The 20,375-nt window shown below is 42.3% G+C and overlaps 1 protein-coding gene across 1 annotated transcript in view; it reads left to right on the top strand.

Annotated features, from left to right (window-relative positions):
• MAN2A1 (mannosidase alpha class 2A member 1) overlaps window positions 1–20,375 on the top strand; it is a 207,732-nt gene that overhangs the window by 109,121 nt on the left and 78,236 nt on the right. The window contains exon 12 of the mRNA XM_075932033.1: window positions 238–305. Within this exon, the coding sequence (XP_075788148.1) occupies window positions 238–305 (68 nt within the window). The remainder of the gene's footprint in view (window positions 1–237; window positions 306–20,375) is intronic.

Below are 20,375 nucleotides of genomic sequence, written 5' to 3'. Positions count from 1 at the left end.
CATAATCTCCTTGCCTTAGGTGCAGGGTTGTAGATGATTATCTGGTGAAGTGGGGACTAGTATCTTCCTGCATATTGTGGTACGTTAGATTTCAATGGAAGTAATTATTGGTGTGGTGTCGATAGTGCATTTGTGTGTGCGTATGTGTGTGTTCTTCCAAAATCAAAACGTTATGCTTTCTAGTTTGATTTATATACATTAAAAGGCAAATTCAAAGTTTTTTTTTCCTCCCTGCAGGATGATGTTCAGTCTTCACAAGATTCTCTGCCACGCAAGACAGTCATAAAGCTGAGTACACAGCCAAGGTAAATAATACATGAATATGCAGTATTTGAAAGCTTCCATGTAGCAATGTGACTTCTGCTAATCACTTAAGAAATTAAGTGTTTTTAATTTTTGTCCAGTTTATGTTGTCCTGAACTAATTAGTTTTGGTAAAATTTAATTTCATAGTGAATTTTCCAAAATTAAAATTTTTCCCTATAGTGGAAGTTTCCTGCTTTATTCATGTTAAATGTTAGCATAAATGGAATCCTAAGATTGCAATTTATAAGATATGCTGGCTTTCCTTTCAGAGCTTAAAGTTTATTTAAATGATAGCTGTAGCTAAGTCTCGTTAAATAACACTTTGGTTAATGAAAACCAAAATCTTTGAAAGGTTGACTGAAGTCCAGTGGCTGTCGAGTTGCGGAAGAGCCTGGTCCTCCACTACTTGAGCCATCCATTCTTAGTTTTGAGCTAACAGATGTAGCCTTTCTCCACAAATAGCACATGACAGTTCACAATGATTTGTTATGGAAATTTTATCTAGTATCGAAATATGACAGTATTATTAAAAGCCAACCCTTCCCTTGTGTTCTTGTCTGTTGCTGAAGCAATCTGGCTTTATGATGCTTTTCCTCTGCACCTTGCTTCCAAGACTAATGCATATCTGGGCTACTCTGGATACCTGTTTTTATCCTTCCAAATGATTGAACAAGATACTATGAAGGTGGACTCCTGAAGTAGACAGTTGTGATATCACATTCTAAGGTAGTAATAACTCCCAGGAAGACACATAGAGATTCCATAGTCTTGTACACGAGTTTTCAACCTCTAGTCTACAAACCATGCATTCTACAGATTAAGTCTAACGTGTCTGTAAAAGGTGACTATGGAAAATAGTTTCAGATCCTAAAAAAGACATACTGATTTTCTCATCAATTAGAAATATATACAGTAAAACTCCATAGGTCCGACATCCAATGCTCCGGAACTTCATATGGTCCGGCACCATTGGGAACCCGGAAGTGCTCTGGGCAGGCAGACAATTGGAGCTACTCTGCGCCCGGCTTCCCCGATTCAGCCGCTGCTGAAACTGACCAGCAGCTGAATTGGGGAAGCTGGGGGCAGAGCAGCTGGGGTTCTGCTGGGTTGGTCCCGTAGCACTGCCCCTCGGCGCTACGGGACCAACCTGGCAGCACCCCAGCTGCTCTGTCCCAGGCGTCGCCAAGAGCAGCTGGGGTGCTGCTGGATTGGTTTTGCAGCGCCGACGAGTGGTGCTACCGGACCAACCCGGCAGCACCCTAGCTGCTCTGCCGCAGGCGTCCCCGATTCAGCTGCTGCTGAAATTGACCAGCAGTGGCTGAATCGGGGATGCCTGGGGCAGAGCCGGACTATCGGAAGGGGGAGCTATGAGTGGTCTGGGGTGGCATCCCCCCCCACCCCATCCCAGACCCCTCATAGCCCCCCCTTCCGATAATCTGGCATATTTGATAATCCGGCACCCCCTGGGTCCTAAAGGTGCTGGATTATCAGGCGTTTACTGTAAATAGTCCCACCTGCAGGTCAAAACGTCTAAGGGTTGTCATTATCATAGAAGCCAGCAGTTTAGTGCCCTTTCTTATGCTGTGTCAAATCTGTACTGAGGCCTATTCAGTATTTACAGCTGAATTCTGTTGAGCCAGTTTTCAAAGTTCAATGATAGGGGTTTGCAGACCATATATTGAATTTCTTAAGGGACTCTGCACCTCTAGGCAAAATTATGTCCCTTTTTAAAATGGAGTAAACTGAAATGCAATATGGAACATTTAGTGAAGGCATTGTCCACACAGACAGTTGTCAGCCGACGGTCAGGGCAATGAGTCCCTTAAGACCGGCTGAAGTTCTTTTAAATTGTGCTTGGTTCTGTTACAGCAACTGAAGGAGTCAGGTTAAAGCTTAAACAGTTACTAGTTTATTGTTACAGGGTAAACTTAGTTATTAAATGCTACTACTGTGTTACAGATAACACAGACACTACAAAGGACAGGACAGAAATTACACTAATAAGTCACTTACAGGTACCATGAAACCCTTTGGTTCTCTGAGCTCTTATTAAATGCATGCAAAATAGACACATAGCAGGTATATATTCTCACCCCTGCGTTCCAGACTTGGCGTGGCCAGCGTCTTTCTCTCAATCCCTCAGGAAGAAGTAGGGCGAGGTTGGGCGTCCCACAGACCTCGGGAGACAATCAATACCTGCCATCAGGTATAGATGATTGGAGCTCAAATGGGGTGGGCTGCTGAACCTCTTTTTATACCCCTTGGGTCATGTAGGCTTGGTTTCAAGTGGCCAATTAGGAAAAATGGCTTTGAACGCCAAGTTTCCCACGAAGGGTGCAAAGCATAATTTACACCTGGGAAAAATGCAGACAATGGGCACCTCTGGTATGTGATGGGCGAAGATTCCTCTCCTGGGACAGTGCAGGCGTGTCAATTACTGGTACTAGCCATCAGGGCGACGGGAGGCCCCGGGTCGTCAGCTAGCCCATTTACTGTCTGGTTTCTGTTTATGGTAGAGTCAGGGACAGGCAGCACACCTGTGTTCCCAGGGCATCAAAGGCTGACTGCCTTTCTCTTGCTCTCTGGGGGGGGGGGGGGGGGGAACAAGATGGGGTTTGTGGAAAAACAAGATGGGGTTTGTGTCTGGCTACAACAGTGTTCAGTAATCTAATGCAGTATAGCTGAAAATTTTTCCTTATACATCTTATATTTTCCCTCACTTAATTTCCTCTTACTACTCATCGTTATTTCTATATGTACCATTCTAAATAATGTCTTCCTCCTTGGTATTTGCACATTTCAGATATTTGAACTCTGCATAGTTGTGTATTAGGCAAGCTATACATGTTGACCTCTTTTTAGTAGTAGTATATAAATCAGTTTCACCAGCCTAATGAGCCTTTTTGTAGCTCTTCTTTGAACTCCCTCGAACTTGTTCAAAAATATTTCATGTAGCTGACCAAAATAGAAGTAATATCAGCTAGCTGTACCGTAAGTGTATGTTGTTAATGTTAAATTTTCATTGGCCATTCATAAGTGCTCTAGAGATATGACATCAAAATTACTCATGAGGCTTAGAGGCAAGAAAATGGAGGCGTGAAAGTGGAGAAAAAGTGTATAATATAAACAGGAGTTTTGCCATCTTGCTGTTTTACAGTCTGCATCTCTGATGGCTTTTCCATATCCGCTTCAAAGTCAGGTATAATATAATGTCCACTATCATGAGACTTGGGATCAGGATACTAAAATTCAATTGTATTCCATCTCTTGATGGTTGCAAGATGCTTAATAAGTTATCAATAATGTATTCATTATTAATTTGTGCTATTTATTCACAGTCGTTAGCTTGTAGATCTTTACTGTTTTTTCTATTCATATTTGTTATAATATTTTATCAAAGCTAGAAGTTAAATTTGTGGAATGTTAAATGATAGCATCATTCTTTTCATAACTGAAAACTGGTACTATATGAAGGGTTGTTTTTTTTGTGATCTTCCCGTGCTTCTGTGTGGACCATGATTATTTAAAAAATAGTGATTAGTGTAATTTTTTGAACTTTTAGGATTCATCCAAATCAGCTAATGCATTTATATTTTGAAAATTTCAAGCATTCTTTAATACGTGAAGATTCTTCATTCCTTACCAATTTTTTTTTCTTAATACAGATATAAAAGTGTCCATTAGAAGTCTAGTAATTTTTTAAAATGAGCTAGATGTAATTTCAGGTACTAAAACTGATTTTTAAAAATGTGTAGTCTTATCCTTGTTGACTGTGAAAGATGCACACAAGCAGCAATGAAAGCTAGGGGAAGCTATGGACGTGGACGGTACACAGAATTGGTACATTGTATATTTCAGTATTTCTGTAATGTTTTTGCAGTTACAAATAATACCTAAGATTAGATGCAGCTAGAAGAAACTTTTAATTTGTGATTTTTTTTTAAGTTGCTGGTGTCACTTTAAAAAGAATTCAAAGTTTTCCACCAGAATCATTAGTTAGTATTTTCTCATTTTATAATGAACTCACTTTCTTGTACGTTCCTGTCATATGTATTTCCGTATAGCTGTAATTTGTAAAAGGTCATGTCTTTTACTCTGTGATGCCACAGTGGTCGGAATGACGTACCCAGATTTAAATAGAATGGGTCTGGTGGAAGGCTGATGGTACTGAAATGTTTGAGACCTGATTGCACAGATACTACAGCGTCAAAAAGGATGCCTCTGTAGTTATGTTGTTCCTCATTTTAAGAAACCTTTTATGTAAGAGTTGGAAAGCTAGCACCCACAAGAGTTCAAGAAAATGAAGCAGGATTGTGGCATCTAGTTTTCTAAAAGAACATATAAAGAGCACAGTCTCCTAGGAAGGGGTTTGCTGCGGCATTGAGAACTGCTGTCCATTCCCAGAAGTAATATTTCAAATGTATGTACTTTTGCTTACATTTTTTGTGGTACAAACTCCCTTTTAGAAATCAGATATGGGAACTGAGGGCCTTTGAAGATACTTTGCTTTGTGTTGCTTCTCAAAAATAAATAGGTCTGATTTCGAGAGGAGATTTTTTTTTCTTCTCTACAAAATGTGTTTCATGATGTTTAAGGAAAATTGTATGGAGGTATAGTCCAATATATACTTCAGCCCTGAATTTCATTTAATTTTCCACACTCAAGATCTGGATTTGAGATCACACTGTAAACCCTTTCTTTTCTTTCTCTCTCTCTACGTCTACACTTGCACCCTAATTTGAGCTAGGAATGCAAATGTAGGGACCGAAATTGCTAATGAAGTGGGAATTCAAATATCCTGCGATTTATTAGCATGATCTCGCCGGAGTATTACTCTGCTGAACAGCTGTTTCGAAAGTGAAAGTTCGCGCCGGGACTCATTAGTTCGAACCAAACCAAAAAATGAGGCATAACATTAGTTAGAACCAAGCGGTTTGGTTCAAATTAACGCGTCCCGGTGCACACTTTCACTTTCGAAACAGCTGTTCAGCGGAGTAACACACCGGTGAGATCATGCTAATGAAGCGCATGATATTTAAATGCCCGCTTCATTAGCAATTTCGGTTACCTACATTTGCATCCCTAGTTTGAACTAGGGTGCAAGTGTAGACGTACCCTCGCCCCCTTAATAGAATATCTTGATGGTATGAATGTGCTTGGTGGGTACGAGCTTTTTTTTTATAGTGGCTCTGGAGCCAAATAGATCCAGGCACAGGATGATTTTTGTATGGCTTTTGAAATGAACAGGTCCTTAGACCTTGGAATATTTTCTTTTCATCTAACTGAGTAAACAAACTATGTTTCTAAGGACACATGACCAATATCATTAATTTCTTTATCATAGCAGTGATGGAGAAGTCCAAAGAAACTTGAAAAACTTCACAATCAAAAGGAATCTATATACAACTATACCTTGAGGGAATGATGGCATGTATATGAGTGAAATGGGAGAGGAGGCACACTTTTGTAACATGAGATAAATATTAATGTGATAAACCTGAACCCTTCATTATAGATCTATAGTCAGAATTTGAACTACCAGTGCATGTGCTTTTCTTGTCCTCGTCCTTAAACAATTCTAAAAAAGGAAAGAATACGTTATTCTCAGGATTGAGGTGAGATATCTTTGTTTATAATCAATCTGCAGTAAGTGCTTGGAGCAACTAGTTTTTGTAACCACAATACATGGGGCTAAGATGGAATTCTTCATTGGCTCACTAGTTCCTTTGATGAAATTTATAGGTGCTGAAAGCTGCCTTGATACAACAGCCCTTGATATAAAGAGAAGTTGTTAGTTCTGTTCCTCATAGGTTTGAGGAACTCCTAGACTTCCAGACACTGAAGGCAGGCAAAGGGGATAAAAATCAAGGATGAAGAAAAAATGTTTTTTAAAAAATTTAAATTAGGTAGATCTTTATTTTTTTTAAACAAACCTTATTTAAACTTGAATTTGAAATTGATAACCAATGCGAAGTCCTAAATTTACTATAGTCTACTAATTAAATAAACACCAAATGTGTATAATTAGTTACATGGCATGTATGCAAAGATATATTACTTTGTTTGAATGAGATGCACAATTCTCCAAGGAACTGGTTTTTGTGTGCACTCTTCAGCAGAACATCCATTTAAAACAAACTCTTAACAATATTTATCTGTAGCTAACATTTTGGCTTTCTCTTCGATGAGCCTGAAAATCAGAGACCCAAGGAAAGAGACAAAAAGGGAAATAAAGCAATTGAAATCAAATGCCACATAACCTTAGTTTGGAACATCTTGTTCTATTTCAAGATCCTTATGGGTTCACTACTCTAGGTGCACATTCACACTGTGCATCTCAAATCGGAGATTCGGGTAGCACTTTGGTTCTTGCCCCTTGACTTCTAAGTTGCTTTCATATAGCAATCCATCCCTTTAACAGAAGATTCCTATGTTTCATTTGAATCGAGCATTTTCAGTACAGGGTGCTCTTATTCAGTCTTTTTTCTGACCCGAGTGTGTTCTCAAAAGTTCTCTTAGTGACTGCTTATTTTCATAGACAAAGAATTCTGATATTCCCATACCTCAGTGATTGCCTGCTCAATACAGCTTCACATGAACCACTTCAGGGGTGGTTCAGAACTCTATATTTGCCAAGAAAACACTTTGAACAAACTTCATGATCAAAAGTCATTGAGAGCAAGTCCCCTAAGTGGTGGAAGTGCACTCACTGTTTGCACTGGATTTGCTTTTCCACAGCCACCCCCAATGTCAGTAGTAACAAATGCATTCGTACTAGTATGAAGAACTTATCCTGAACACACTAGTATCCTCTTGATTCCACACTGCACATCATCATATTACTGGAATGCACAACAGTCCAAAATGCTTGCCTCCATTTTATCCACTGATCGGGGCAAATACGTGAAGACCATGATGTACCACATATCATACATTTATGCCAGCCATCCAGGAGGGGCAAGATCACCGTTCCTCTGCGCCGAAGTAGTGAGTTAAATCCCTTTATGCTCCATTAGCTATTTCATTATTGGGGCATCCCAGGCAAGTAGGAGTCTTTGCCATAGCTAAGAACAAGAAGTGCTCCCAGTTTTGGTCTAGAGGCACTGTGGGTAACTACTCCCTGGGGGATGCCTTTCATTTTTGTTCAAGTTTGAGCTGTATGTATTCTCTCCCTCCCCCCTCTTTCCCTCAATTCCTTTGATGAGATGGATAGATAAAGCTGGAGTTATTCTATTATTTTTGATATGGCCAAGACTAGCATGATTCCCTTAACTCATTCAGCTCACTGTCAGCCAACCAATCACCCTCCAGACCATCCCCCATATTCTCTATCAGTATGCTAGTCAAATCCATCAATCTCAAGGTTCTTTGACTTAAGGTATGACTGATGGGTGGTTTGCAGGGTTAAAAACAATGTTTTCTGAGGATATAGATGATGTTTTTGCATAGAAAGAAATCTTCATGCCTAACACCTGCTTGTAAAGGTGGAGGAGATAGTCACTAATGTGACCTAAGACATCTTTAACCTACATCCTTTCCATTATCCAATATACTAGATTACATCCTAGAGCTTTAAAATGCCACGATAGTCTCTAAACTGTATACCCTTGAAAGCTACTATAACCTTCCATCATGCAGTAGACAGATTTCTCCTATCTTTGTTCATGCTACAGTGATGAAGATTTTCAAGGGATTGAGGAATTTTTCCAGATACCCTACATGAATCCTGGAACCTCCACTTGTTATGTAGATACCTTACAAGGTGCTGTTTGAACTTGTGGTTGCCTGCTTCTTTCTATATGTGTGTATGAAAATGGTCTTTCGAGTAGCCTTTACTTCTGCTAAAAAGTGGGGGAGAGATATGTTCAATCTTTTAAAAGATGTTTTATTGTAATCACATTCCAAGTTCTTCTTCAAGGATGTCCCATGGATGCTCCACTGTGGACCCCGCAGAACAGAGATTTTTCTGGAAGCAGTGGTCAGCCAGACGGTGCATGCGCCACAGTGGCTCGCAGTGTTGGCACTTTTTTCTCTCACGCGCAGTCTGGCCTCCTGCCAGTTCCTTTCGACGGCCTCAGGCTGCAGACGGACGGAACCGCACTCTTCACATACCAACTCCTCCTTTCATGAGACTATCTACTCTATAGTTCTGTGTGTGTGTGTGTGTGTGTGTGTGTGTGTGTGTGTATACACACACACACACACACACACACACACCTATACCTTACTGCGTTCATCCTCCTCATTAATCTTTAAAAAAAAGTTTTTATTTACAATCCTCATAGTTTTTTTTGTACCCCATTCCCTTTTCTATTTTCCACTGTATATAGTTAGTCTTTTCTGCACACATATATATCTATATAGATATCGGTAAATATACAGAAATACAAACACTATAAAATCAATAAGAAGAAAAGCCTGCAACTGGAACAACTAAAGACCGCCTGCAAAGGCACTAAGTATGCTGTCTTCACTGGGCTTTAAAAAATGCAACAGCTTCTGCGAGGCAATGCCAGCCTCGGATGGTCACTTCTCCTGCATAAGGTGCTTGTGGGAGTCCACGTCCCCCCAAAATGCCTCCATTGCACCAAACTCACAGCAAGGGCAAGGAGGGACAGAGAGATGTGCCTGCGCATGCTCTTGTTTGACAAGGCTTTGCAACCACAGCTCCCTGTCTCTACTGCAGACGTACAACCTACAAAGTGTAGGGCTTCGTCTCCTACCGCAGTCTCGCCAAAAAAATTGAGTCTTTCCCACAAGATCTCTACCTACCGCTTCGCACAGCAGAGTCAGCCATGGGGACAAGCCCAGCATGTCCAGCACAGCTAAATCGCGCCCGAAGCTATCAACGGCGCCAAAACCAAAGGAAGCCGGAGAGCCGGCACCATCCATGGCACCGAGGGTTGCATCAGCTCCGCTGGCACCCAAGCCTCCAGCACCGATGACTGAACTGGCGCTGAGTGCAATGTCGGCACCAATAGCCGCTGCGGCACCAGAGCACACGGCACCGGGGCAAGCGCCACTTGAGAGCACGGAGCCGATGATGATGGCACCGGAGCCGAAGGCACTGGGGAAGGCAGCACCGAGGACCATGGCACTGCGCTCGTTCACTGCTGGCACAGTGAGTCCAACCCTATGACACCACCACATCGAAGCTGTTCCCACTCCCTCGTTTCCTCGCCGGCACCGTTCCCTTCTCCGGCACCGCGTTCTCTGTCCTACTGAGGCAGCAATCACAGATCTGCAGATTCATCACACAGATTGCCATCTCCATTCCAGGCTTTGAATACTTACCATGAAAGCCACTATCAAAGACATTGCTCTATCTCTCCTGCTTCTTCCAGAGCATCTTATAACTGCTCTCGTTCTCCTCATTCCCCGTACATCCATCATTGACAACGTTCTCCCTCATACTATCCAGAAAGACGAACACCGTTGGATAGATTGTACCACCAGAATGATCACTACTCCCATGATTCTCACAGCAGATATTCCTATCATTACAGATCTTGTTCCCTCTCATGATCCGACTACGATTATGGTTCCTCCAGGCATTCACCAACTCCGGCTCCCCGACTCTTACAAGGCAAACAATGTCACTGCTTCCGCTGTCATCGGAACTGGAGCAGACCCATCTTGTGGATCAGCCACCGTAAGTCTCTCCCGCAGACTCCTCTCTGCCAAGAATGACCGCTTTATCTGGCGAAGTCTCTCCACCAGACGACCTTCGTCAATTTCAAGAACTGTTTAAATGAGTAGCTATCATGCAGGAGATACCATTGGAGGAAATCAAGGACAAACAGCGCAAACTGTTAAAATCGTCAACCGCAGCAGAGGTCAAGGCTGGCTATTCTTCTCAACGAAGTCATCCTAGAGATTGCCGAAGAAATACGGTATGCACCAGCATCCGCTCTGCTGACTAACAAAAAAAAATGGATAGGAAATACTTCGTTCCGCCAAAAGGGATGGAATTTCTCTTCACCCACCCCCAGCCCAATTCCTTGGTGGTGGATGCAGCCCAACAGAGGTCCAAGGCCCCACAATTCAAACACCCGGACTCTGATAGAGACATGAAAAGGTTGGATCTTCTTGGCAGAAAAGTCTACACATCGACAACATGAATGCTCAGAATTGCCAATTACACAGCTCATCTCTCCAACCGTATCTTTGATACCTTCTCACGTCTTACTCCATTGATGGACCACTTGCCAACCTCTAAAAAGCCCATCTTGAAATCGGTGATCCAGGAGGGCTATACGTCAGCCAGAATATCCCTCCAAATTGCTATGGGTGTGGTGGACACAGTGACTCGTTCTACAGCTACTGCAGTGGTTAGGCGGAGAGTGTCCTACCTCCAAGCAGCAGAGGACAAAGTTGAGGATTTACATTTTGACAGGGATAAGTTATTCGCCGAGAAGACTGACACAGTCCTGCACTCCTCAAAGGACTCCCGCACAACTCTGTGGATGTTGGGGGTGTATACCCCCCCATTTAGAAGACGTTGGTACACCCCATACCAGCGGAGGTACGATTACTCATACGTTTGACACCAATGGCAACAACACCACCAGCAACAGGGACATTGACAATCAATGCTCATGCCAGAGGCCTCAACGACGGTGCAACGGCAATATCCGTACCCAGACCGCACCTAACAACAAGCAACAAATTTGATTCTGTGGTCAGGGGCACGCAGGCATTTCTGGGCAGCATCAAAGACCAGTTTACCCAAATTTTCCATCAACACCTGAAGCCCTTTTTCCACCAATGGGCTGAAATTACAACAGACGGGTAATAGAAATTGTTCAAACAGGCTACGCCATTCCTTTCATTTCCATCTCTCCTAACAACCCTCCCACCTCGTCCCTTTTCACGAGGCCCTTGTATGTTTAGAAGTCAGTCATCTATTCTTTCTGGGGGCAATAGAACAGGTCCCGAATGAATTCAAGGGTAAGGGATTTTACTCCCACTATTTCCTCACTCAGAAAAAGTCGGGAGGATGTCGACCAATTCTAGACCTCCGCTGTTGGAACAGATTCCTGTGAAAGCAAATATTCAGAATGATCACATTAGCTGCCATAATTCCCGCACTAGATAGCGAGGACTGGTTTGCGGCCCTTGACCTCCAGGATGCTTGCTTTCATGTCTCAATCCATCCAGCCCACAGAAGATTTCTACGTTTCGTTGTCAACATGGACCATTACCAGTACAAAGTCTTACCATTTGGCCTCTCGTCTGCCACCAGGGTGTTTTCAAAGATCCTGGTGGTAGTTGCGGCCTATCTCCGAATCAGAGAGTAATTATCTTTCCACATCTAGACGATTGTCTACTCAAAGGTCATACCGCCTCTGAGGTACTCAATATGATTCAAGTCACCAAACAAATTTTTCAGACTCTCGGACTCCTCGTAAACAAGCTATGACACCCCAAGATTCCCACTCTGAAGCTCACAGCATGGTTCCTAGCTGACTAAACCCATCCGAATCCCTATGTTTGGCATAAGTCAAACGCGTTCTCATACAAAGTAGACAAACAACTAGAAATACTAACCTCTCCAAGTTGCGCAGATTCGTCTCTTGGTGCGCTACGAAACAGCAGCTCCCAGAAGTGGCTCCTCTTCCACTTTTCCTTGATTACGTACTACACCTAAAGGATACAGGTCTTTATTAGCATCTCTCAGGGTACATTTGGTGGCAATTTCTGTTTTCAGACCACCAATTGACGGAACCTCCGTCTTTGTTCACCCCATTACAAAGAGATTAAGGATCTCGCAAATATGAGTTCACCACGAGATCCATCCCCACCTATCTGGAACCTAGATGTGGTCCTTGAGGCCTTAATGGCTCCACCATTTGAACCACTGGCCACTATACTCTTATAGCTCCTAACCATGAAAACAGTGTTCTTACTCGCCATAATATCAGCACGCAGAGTAGAAGAACTTTCAGCTATAATGGCGACACCACCGTATACAATATTCCAAAAGGATGGTGTAATACTGAGGCTACACTCGAAGTTCATCCCTAAAATAGCATTTCGTTTTCATGTCAGTGAACCAATAATTTTGCCAGTGTTTTACCCAAAACCTTACTCCTCCCCATGAGAAGCGACCCTCCATACTCTCGACGCCCAAAGGGCCTTAGCCTTCTACATTGAGCAGATGAGACCCTTCAGACAGACCGACCGTTTAATTGTATCGCTTGCCAAGAGATCAAAAGGACAGCCTATATCCTTTCAAAGGATTTTGAAACTAATAACTTCCTGCATAACTCAGACATACTCGGTGAAGCGTATACTGCTCCCAGTTCAGCCACGGGCCCACTCCACTAGGGCCATGGCAACTTCTACCACGTTTCTCAAAGGGGTTTCCCTCAACAACATATGTAGAGTGGCCACTTGGTCCTCACACATCACTTTTGCCAAACATTACACCTTATCTCAGGAGACGCTCTCAGATGAGGTGGTGGTGATGGCTGTGTTCTCCACAGTGGATAAATAGGGACTCTTTTCCCTCCTTCCATTCTGGCGACTACTGCTGTTCAGTCACCCGCAGTGGAGCACCCGTGGAAACATCCTCGAAGAAGAAAGCAAAATTACTCACCTTGGTGCAGTAACTGTTGTTCTTTGAGATGGTCCCCCCATGGGTGCTCCACTACCTGCCGCTTCGGAGTCCACTTTCTGCTTATGTCTTACAGACTCCAAGACAGCCTAGAGGAACTGGCAGGAGGCCGGACCACACGTCAGAGAAAAGAGCGTGAACACCGTGAGCCGCTGTGGTGCATGCGTGGTCTGGCTGACTACTGCTTCCAGAAAAATCTCCATTCTGCGGCACTGGGGCAAGGCTAGAACCCACAGTGGAGCACCATCTCGAAGAACGACAGTTACTGCATCAAGGTGAGTAACTTTGCTTTCTTACCAAAGGTACCCTTAGGCTTTTCGTATAAATCAATCCATGCCCTTTCCTGTTTTCTTCCCTAAACCACACCAGAAGGGGGGGGAAGAGATAGCTCAGTGGTTTGAGCATTGGCCTGCTAAACCTAGGGTTGTGAGTTCAATCCTTGAAGAGGCCATTTAGGGATGTGGGGCAAATCTGACAGGGAGGGTACTTAGTCCTTCTGTGAGGGCAGAGGACTGGACTCAATGACCTCTCAAAGTCCCTTCCAGTTCTAGGAGATGGTATACATCTCCATACATTAAAATATAGAATTACTTACTCTGTCGGTCAGAAGGACATTAGCCTTTTACTTCAACAGGACTACACCCTTTAGAAAACCTCCTGAATTTTTCCTCCATTCCATTGTAGACAGAAGTAAGGAATCCCCAGTTTTCAAGCCAAAGACTTTCTAAATGCATATCTGGCTGCATTTTCTATTTTTGCTCTCCTTCTCGTGGTCTTCAGTTTCTTTCTAGAATATTAACCCACTTCAAGAGAACTCTCTACACTTCAATCACTTTTTTTAAAATAATGCCCGTCATGGAAATGTATAGAACCACAACTTGAATATCCAATCAAACCTTTTCTGAACACTGTGCAGTTACTCAGGCTTTAGCTTTTTATGAAGTGTTTGGCTCTACTGTGCTCTATTCAGTCTTGGCCTTGACTCGGAAGCTCCAACCTTCTGTGAAGTTTATTGCTTGGTAATCACCTGTAGTGGAGCACCATAGACACACTTCAAGAAGAGAAGGTTAGCACTTTGTATAGTTATTGTGGTTCTTTGAGATGTGTGTCTTACTTGTATTCTACTTCTGGCCTTCTGCCATTCTGCTTTGAGTTCTTTACCATGGAGCTCTGCAGTAGAGAAGGAAATTAGGGTGATTTCCCTGCACAGCTCTATATAGCCATAGCATAGGGCTGCATGTGATACATTCTCAGGTTGAACAGGCACTGCTAACTAAACTCTCCCATCTGAAGTCCATCAGGGTGCATGCACATTTAGAGTGGAGCTCGCATAGGGACATGCACCTCAAAGAACTACAGTTACTATAAAATATTATAGTCAGTTGTTTGATAATACTTTGATATTTTTCATAATGAAGTAGAGACCAAATAAGAAATATCAGTGAGCTTGGTGCTAAAAGTCAGTAATAATATAGGGAAAAGGTTCAATACAATAACAGTTTCTAGGAAGCAATCTCATGTACTATTACTGTCATCTTTCACAAAAAATGTGCTCCCAAAGTTATACATTTTAGCTAGAATTAGTTACAGGGTTATTTTACAAGTTATAAAGCTCTTTGGGTATTGCTCAAATCCTTCTTATTATTTTTTTCTTGATTCCTTTCCTTTTTGTGCTGTTCCATTTCTTATCTTTATTTTGGACACTACTAGCATTCGAGGTACTGGCCTATGAAGGTACTTCTCTTGTACTAAGTCACAGAACAAGTGTATCTTGATTTTGACTAGTGCCCTGTTATCTTAAGCCAAATGTTCAACAGTTATGCTGTTGTAAGCTATTGTGGGGTGTAGCTTAGCATGAGTATTAAAAACTCTGGGAAAAACAGAGGCTAGTTGAGCTTTCATAACTGCCAGGCATTGATGTAATGTGGTATATATTAAAGTATTCTGATGTGAATCCTGGAACTACTTCAGAACACAAGGCCTGGTGAATCAGGATCTGTATTATCTGATCTTTCATAGTACTTCTTAACAGTAGAGAAAAACAGGACTGAATTAATCCAATTCTGGACTGAGCCACAACCCTTGGGGGACATCCTGTCCTGCAGCGCAATCCTGCTAGTGGTAGTGATAACAAGGGACTTTCACATAGGAGCATACCCCTAGGATGGCTGGAGGTCAACTATCACCATTCTTCAGGTAGGGTCCATCTAATTGAAAGCCAAGGATTGTCAACTCAGGGACCCCATCTCATTGAAATCCGAGTATAACAGGAAGAGAAGTAGTTTTCAAATCACATAAGGTTTTCTAGGGTCAAACCAAACTGCTTAAGATTTATGCAGAAGTTAAATGAATCACCACAATCCATGGGTGTGATGGTTTCTTGAGATATGCTTATTAATAAGCAAGCTAATGTTCTGTGCTACCTGAATTTGTTGTCTTAAGGTTTAGCCCTATGTAAATACCTTGTAATAGACAAGACTCAAGGTTACAAAACCACACAACTACAGTGATTTCTGTTCCTTGAAATACAAAGTTAGTTTTCTTGCCAAGACCAATTTGAAAAAAGCACCCTTAATTTTGGCACCTATATCAATAGCTAGTAGCACATAAAACTACAACAGAAGTTCAGTTTCCAAACTTGAGTAACAGATGTTGGTAACAAACTTTCATTTGGGGAAATTGATTGCTTTTGTTATCCCCAGCTTTCAAAAATGTCATTAGTCATTTTTCACAATGATACTCAGCCAGGCAGTTCTCATGTCTACTCTGATCTCAGTTGGACAATAGGTTAGTCAATCAACCTCACTGATTACCTTTGAAGAAATGTGAGTGTGAAGTTGCTATTATCTTTTCAAGAAAATACCTGGCAAGAATTTTTTGGTACTGTTGTAAAAATACAGAATTATAATGCATACTAAGGTCAGATTATTCATATCGTTTGTGATAAGGAAAATATACACAAGATGTGTAAGTTAGTTGTAAAGGAGACATGTAGTGTGAGATGATAGGATGGAAACCCTGTGCTGAACACTTGAGCCAAGGTTGTGAGAGCTGCAGTAGTAAGTGTTGTTGGAAAATTAGGTATCTTGTTGAACTATAAAGATTAAAACTTCACCCAGAGGCATAGTAATCTTAGAATTTGGCAAATCTAATTTCAAGTCCAGTTTCTTGTACCATCTTTCTGGTACAGGATGAGTATGTGAGGGTACGTCTAGACTACCGCGTTTTGTCGACGGAAGTTTTGTCGACAGATACTGTCGACAAAACTTCCGTCGACAATTTGCGTCCAGACACATGGAGTTCTGTCGACAAAGCAAGCCGCTTTGTCGACAGAATTCCGTAGTCTGGACGCAACGTTACAGGCAGTAACACCTTCTGTCGACAGAACTGTCGACAGAAGGTGTTTTGCCTCGTAAAAAGAGGTATACCAGCGTCGACAAAACCGCGCAGTTCTGTCGATGTTATGTCGACAGAACTCCGCGGTAGTGTAGACGCTGGTATTGTTTTGTCGACAAAAGTCCACTTTTGTCGACAAAACTAGGTAGTCTAGACACACCCTGAGTGTCTTACATTGATATGCAGTTTTCAATAATAATGTTTTGATGACTGTATACATTTTGTTCAGTTTCTACATGGACCTTGATATAAATAAGATAAATACGTACAAATAAAAAACCCTATATATAGGAATTATTTATTGGAGTAGCATAACAAAATAACATTTGACTTTCTTTAATATTCTAGTAAATAGCATTAAAAAGAATAGTAGTTTTCTATATAAAATATACAGAGTTAATAAATTGCAAAGAATTTAATAAAATCACAGACATAGAAGGGATCTGAAAGGTCATCTTTTGTTAAGATGCAGGATTTGTTGTTTCTAAACCATTCAGGATAGATGGCTATCTAGCCTCCTTTTGAAAACTTCCAGGGAGGGAATTTCCACAGTCTACCTAGGAGGATTGTTATATTGTTCTACTGATTTTACATTTAGGAATTTTTTCTTAACTGTCTTCTATGCTGTAGTTTAAATCTATTGCACCTTGTGCTGTTATTTGTGGCAAGAGAAAATAACTTTTATCTTTTTTAAGACCGCACATTAAGTATTTGATGACCCTGTCAGTCTCCTCTTTTCCAAACAAATCATATCTAGTGTCTTTAATTTTTCCTTTTATTGCTTACATTTGATCTCTTCGGTCATCTTTTGTTGCTTACGACTAAATTCTTTCAAGTTTCTCCACATCCTTTCATTACTGACCATACTTCCACATGCCACTTCAACATGCTAAGCATCCCGTAACTTGTATAATATACCTCTGTTAATGCAACTTAAAATAGTATTTTTTTTATGCAACAGCATTTCTTTGCTGGCTCATGTTGAGGTTGTGATCCATCACAACTCGAAGATGGTTCTCAGCAGTACTGCGGCCAAGCCAGTTATTCCTTTTTCTGGCCTTGTTCATTTGGTTTTCATAGAATACCAGAACTGGAAGGGACCTTGAGAAATCAAGTCCAGTCCTCTGCCCTCGTGGCTGGGCCAAGCACTGTATAGATCATCCCTGATGGATGTATACCCAACCTGCTCTTAAATATCTCCAGTGATGGAGATTCCACAACATTCCTAGGCAATTTGTTCCAGTGCTTAACTACACTGGCAGTTGTAAATTCTTTCCTAATGTCCAGCCTAAACCTCCCTTGCTGCAATTTAAGCCCATTGGTTCTTGTCCTATCATCAGAAGCCAAGGAGAACAATTTTTTCCCTTCTTGTAACATCCTTTTAGATACTTGAAAAACTGCTATCATGTCCCCTCTGGCTTCTCTTTTCTAAACTAAACAAGCCCAATTCTTTCACTTTTCTCTCCTAGGTCATATTTTCTAGACATTTAATCTTTTTTGTTGCACTTCTCTTCACCTCCTCCAATTTCTCCATATCTTGTTTGAAATGTAGTGCCAAGAACTGGACACCATACACCAACTGAGGCCTAATCAGTGCAGAATAGAGTGGAAGAATCACTTCTTGGGTCTCTCTCAACACTCCTGTTAATGCATCTCAGAATCATGTCTCCCCCACCCCTCCTTTTTTTTTTTTTCTTGCGCAACATTGTCAACACTGTTGACTCATATTTAGCTTGTGGTCCATTATGACCCCTTGTTAGAACTGTTACCCACTTTGGCACTGTTACCTGAGTACAGAAGGTGGGGGCTCACAAGAGACCTTAAAAATAACTTGTCTCTATAGGCTTCTGCTTACAAAGACTCCCCAAGGGCACAGATTTTTTGGCCCTGGGAGATGGCTGTCACGGTCAAGTGTAAAAGCTCCTTCTTCTGGAATCTAGGAAGCATCACTTTAACTTCTTCCACAGGAGTACCACAAGCTTTTTTTTACCACGAGATCTTTAAAAAAAATCCTACAATTTCTGATAGCTGACCTCTCAGTCTAGGCATGCATACACAGACTTCCTGCTACTTGCAAGGACACAGGAATCAAATCACTGATTTCAAAGAAGGTGATTTTATTAACAAAACCAAAAGATCTACTAATAAGGCATATTTGGCAGCTTGGTGTTAGAGCAACCAAGAAAAACAAATTAAAACAGAAAAACATAGTCTCTCTGGGCTGCAGCATAGATACAATGAATGAGGGAGAAGGGTGCACATGGATTAGCAGAGAGAAGTTAACCAAGCAATAAAACAAAGAAAATAACTCCATTATAATTAAATAGATATTTTTCCCTATTACTAACAATCCACTTCAAGTTCCAGGCCATTTTCATGCCCAGTATTCCTTGGAGGCATGGTAATCCTGTCTGGATTTAAAATACTCTGCTTCCCCCAGCTCCTGGCTTAAACTTACACAAAGGAAAAATCGCAGGCAAGTGTGTTTTATAATTCAGATTTCAGCAGTGTATCCCATTGGTTCCAGTACCAGGCTGAACTCGTTCGTAAAGAAAACCTCCATTATTCCTTCCCTACAAAAAGGAGACTAGTATGCTGCTCTCAATTTAAAGGACACACATTTTCATATTGCAGTGATCCCCACCCGCAGGAAGTTTCTCAGATTCACAGTTGTTTGGGATTATTTTCAGTTTTGTGGTCCTGCCCTTTGGCCTCTCCACAGCACCAAGTGTGTTTACCAAATGTATGGCTGCAGTAGTGGCTTTTATGAGGCACCACAGGATCCTGATCTTTCCCTACCTGGATGATTGGGTGATAAGGGGTACATCCCGAGAGCAAGTGATAAGTCATATCACAGTGACCAGGAAGCTGTTCTTCAAGCTAGGCCTCCTCATAAATGAGAGGTCCACTTTGGACCCCATGCAGACAATAGAGTTTGTGGGGGCCCACCTGGACTCCACCATCGAACGAGCGTCTCTGCCCAGAGGCAGGTTCCTGCCTGTGAGCTCGATGATTGCAGACCTATAGTGGTTCCCTATAACCACAGCAAGGACATGTATGCGGCTACTGGGCCATATGGCAGCTTGCATTTATGTTATGAGCCACACCAGGCTAAGGCTCCGAACCCTACTGAGGAGGTTGAGGAACATCTGGATGCAGTGGTCACTTTGCCAGAGACCGTACTCCACTCACTGAACTGACTGGTGGACACAAGAGGAGACTGTATGTTTGGGGGTCCCGTTTACCAAGCAGGAACCCTCAGGACTCAAGGTATGTGGTACCTGGGGGAGAGTTCCCTACACATAAATGTCAAAGAGCTCAGGGCGGTTAGGCTGGCATGCCAGGCCTTCCTTCCCGTTAAAGTACAAGGTGGTTGCGGTGCTGATGAACAACACGACCACCATGTATTATATAAACAAACAGGGTGGAGCTCATTCCTCTCCCCTTTGCAGAAATGTCCTGGAACTCTGAGAGTTAGGCTGCCTCCAGGTGGATGTTCTGGGAAATGCTTATCTGCCAGGGTCTAGCAATGTTCTAGCAGCCTCAACTGCTCCTTTTAGACTCACGAAAGGGTGGATATTATAGAGGAAGTCTTCCAGAGGTGAAGTTATCCCTTTCTGGATCTGTTTGTCTCATGAAATAGTGCCCAATGTCAGAGCTACTGCTCGTTCATGGGCCACAGGCTCAGGTCTCAGGGATGCACTACATATACAGTGGCCCCGTGGGCTGCTGTATGCGTTCCCCTCCTTTCCCACTAATTCATGAGACCATGATCAGGGTTCAGGCAGTTCAAGGTGATGGTCGTCATGGTGGCGCTGGTAAGGCCTCATCAATGCTAGTTCACCACCCGGTTAGAGCTAGCGGTGTAGGACCCAGTGAGACTGTCTTTAGTCTCAGACCTGATTACCCAGGATTTAGGAGGAGAGAGGTTGTGCTACCTGAACCTAGCGGCTCTCCATCTGGCAGCATGGAACCTGTGTGACTGGCAGGCCTAGAGCAATGTTGTTTGCAGGAGGTACAGATGGTATTTCTAGAGAGTAGAAAACTTTCCACCA

The sequence above is a fragment of the Pelodiscus sinensis genome, chromosome 6, assembly GCF_049634645.1.
Source record: "Pelodiscus sinensis isolate JC-2024 chromosome 6, ASM4963464v1, whole genome shotgun sequence".
NCBI lineage: Eukaryota > Metazoa > Chordata > Testudines > Trionychidae > Pelodiscus > Pelodiscus sinensis.
This window is presented reverse-complemented; position numbering and strand designations above follow the sequence as displayed.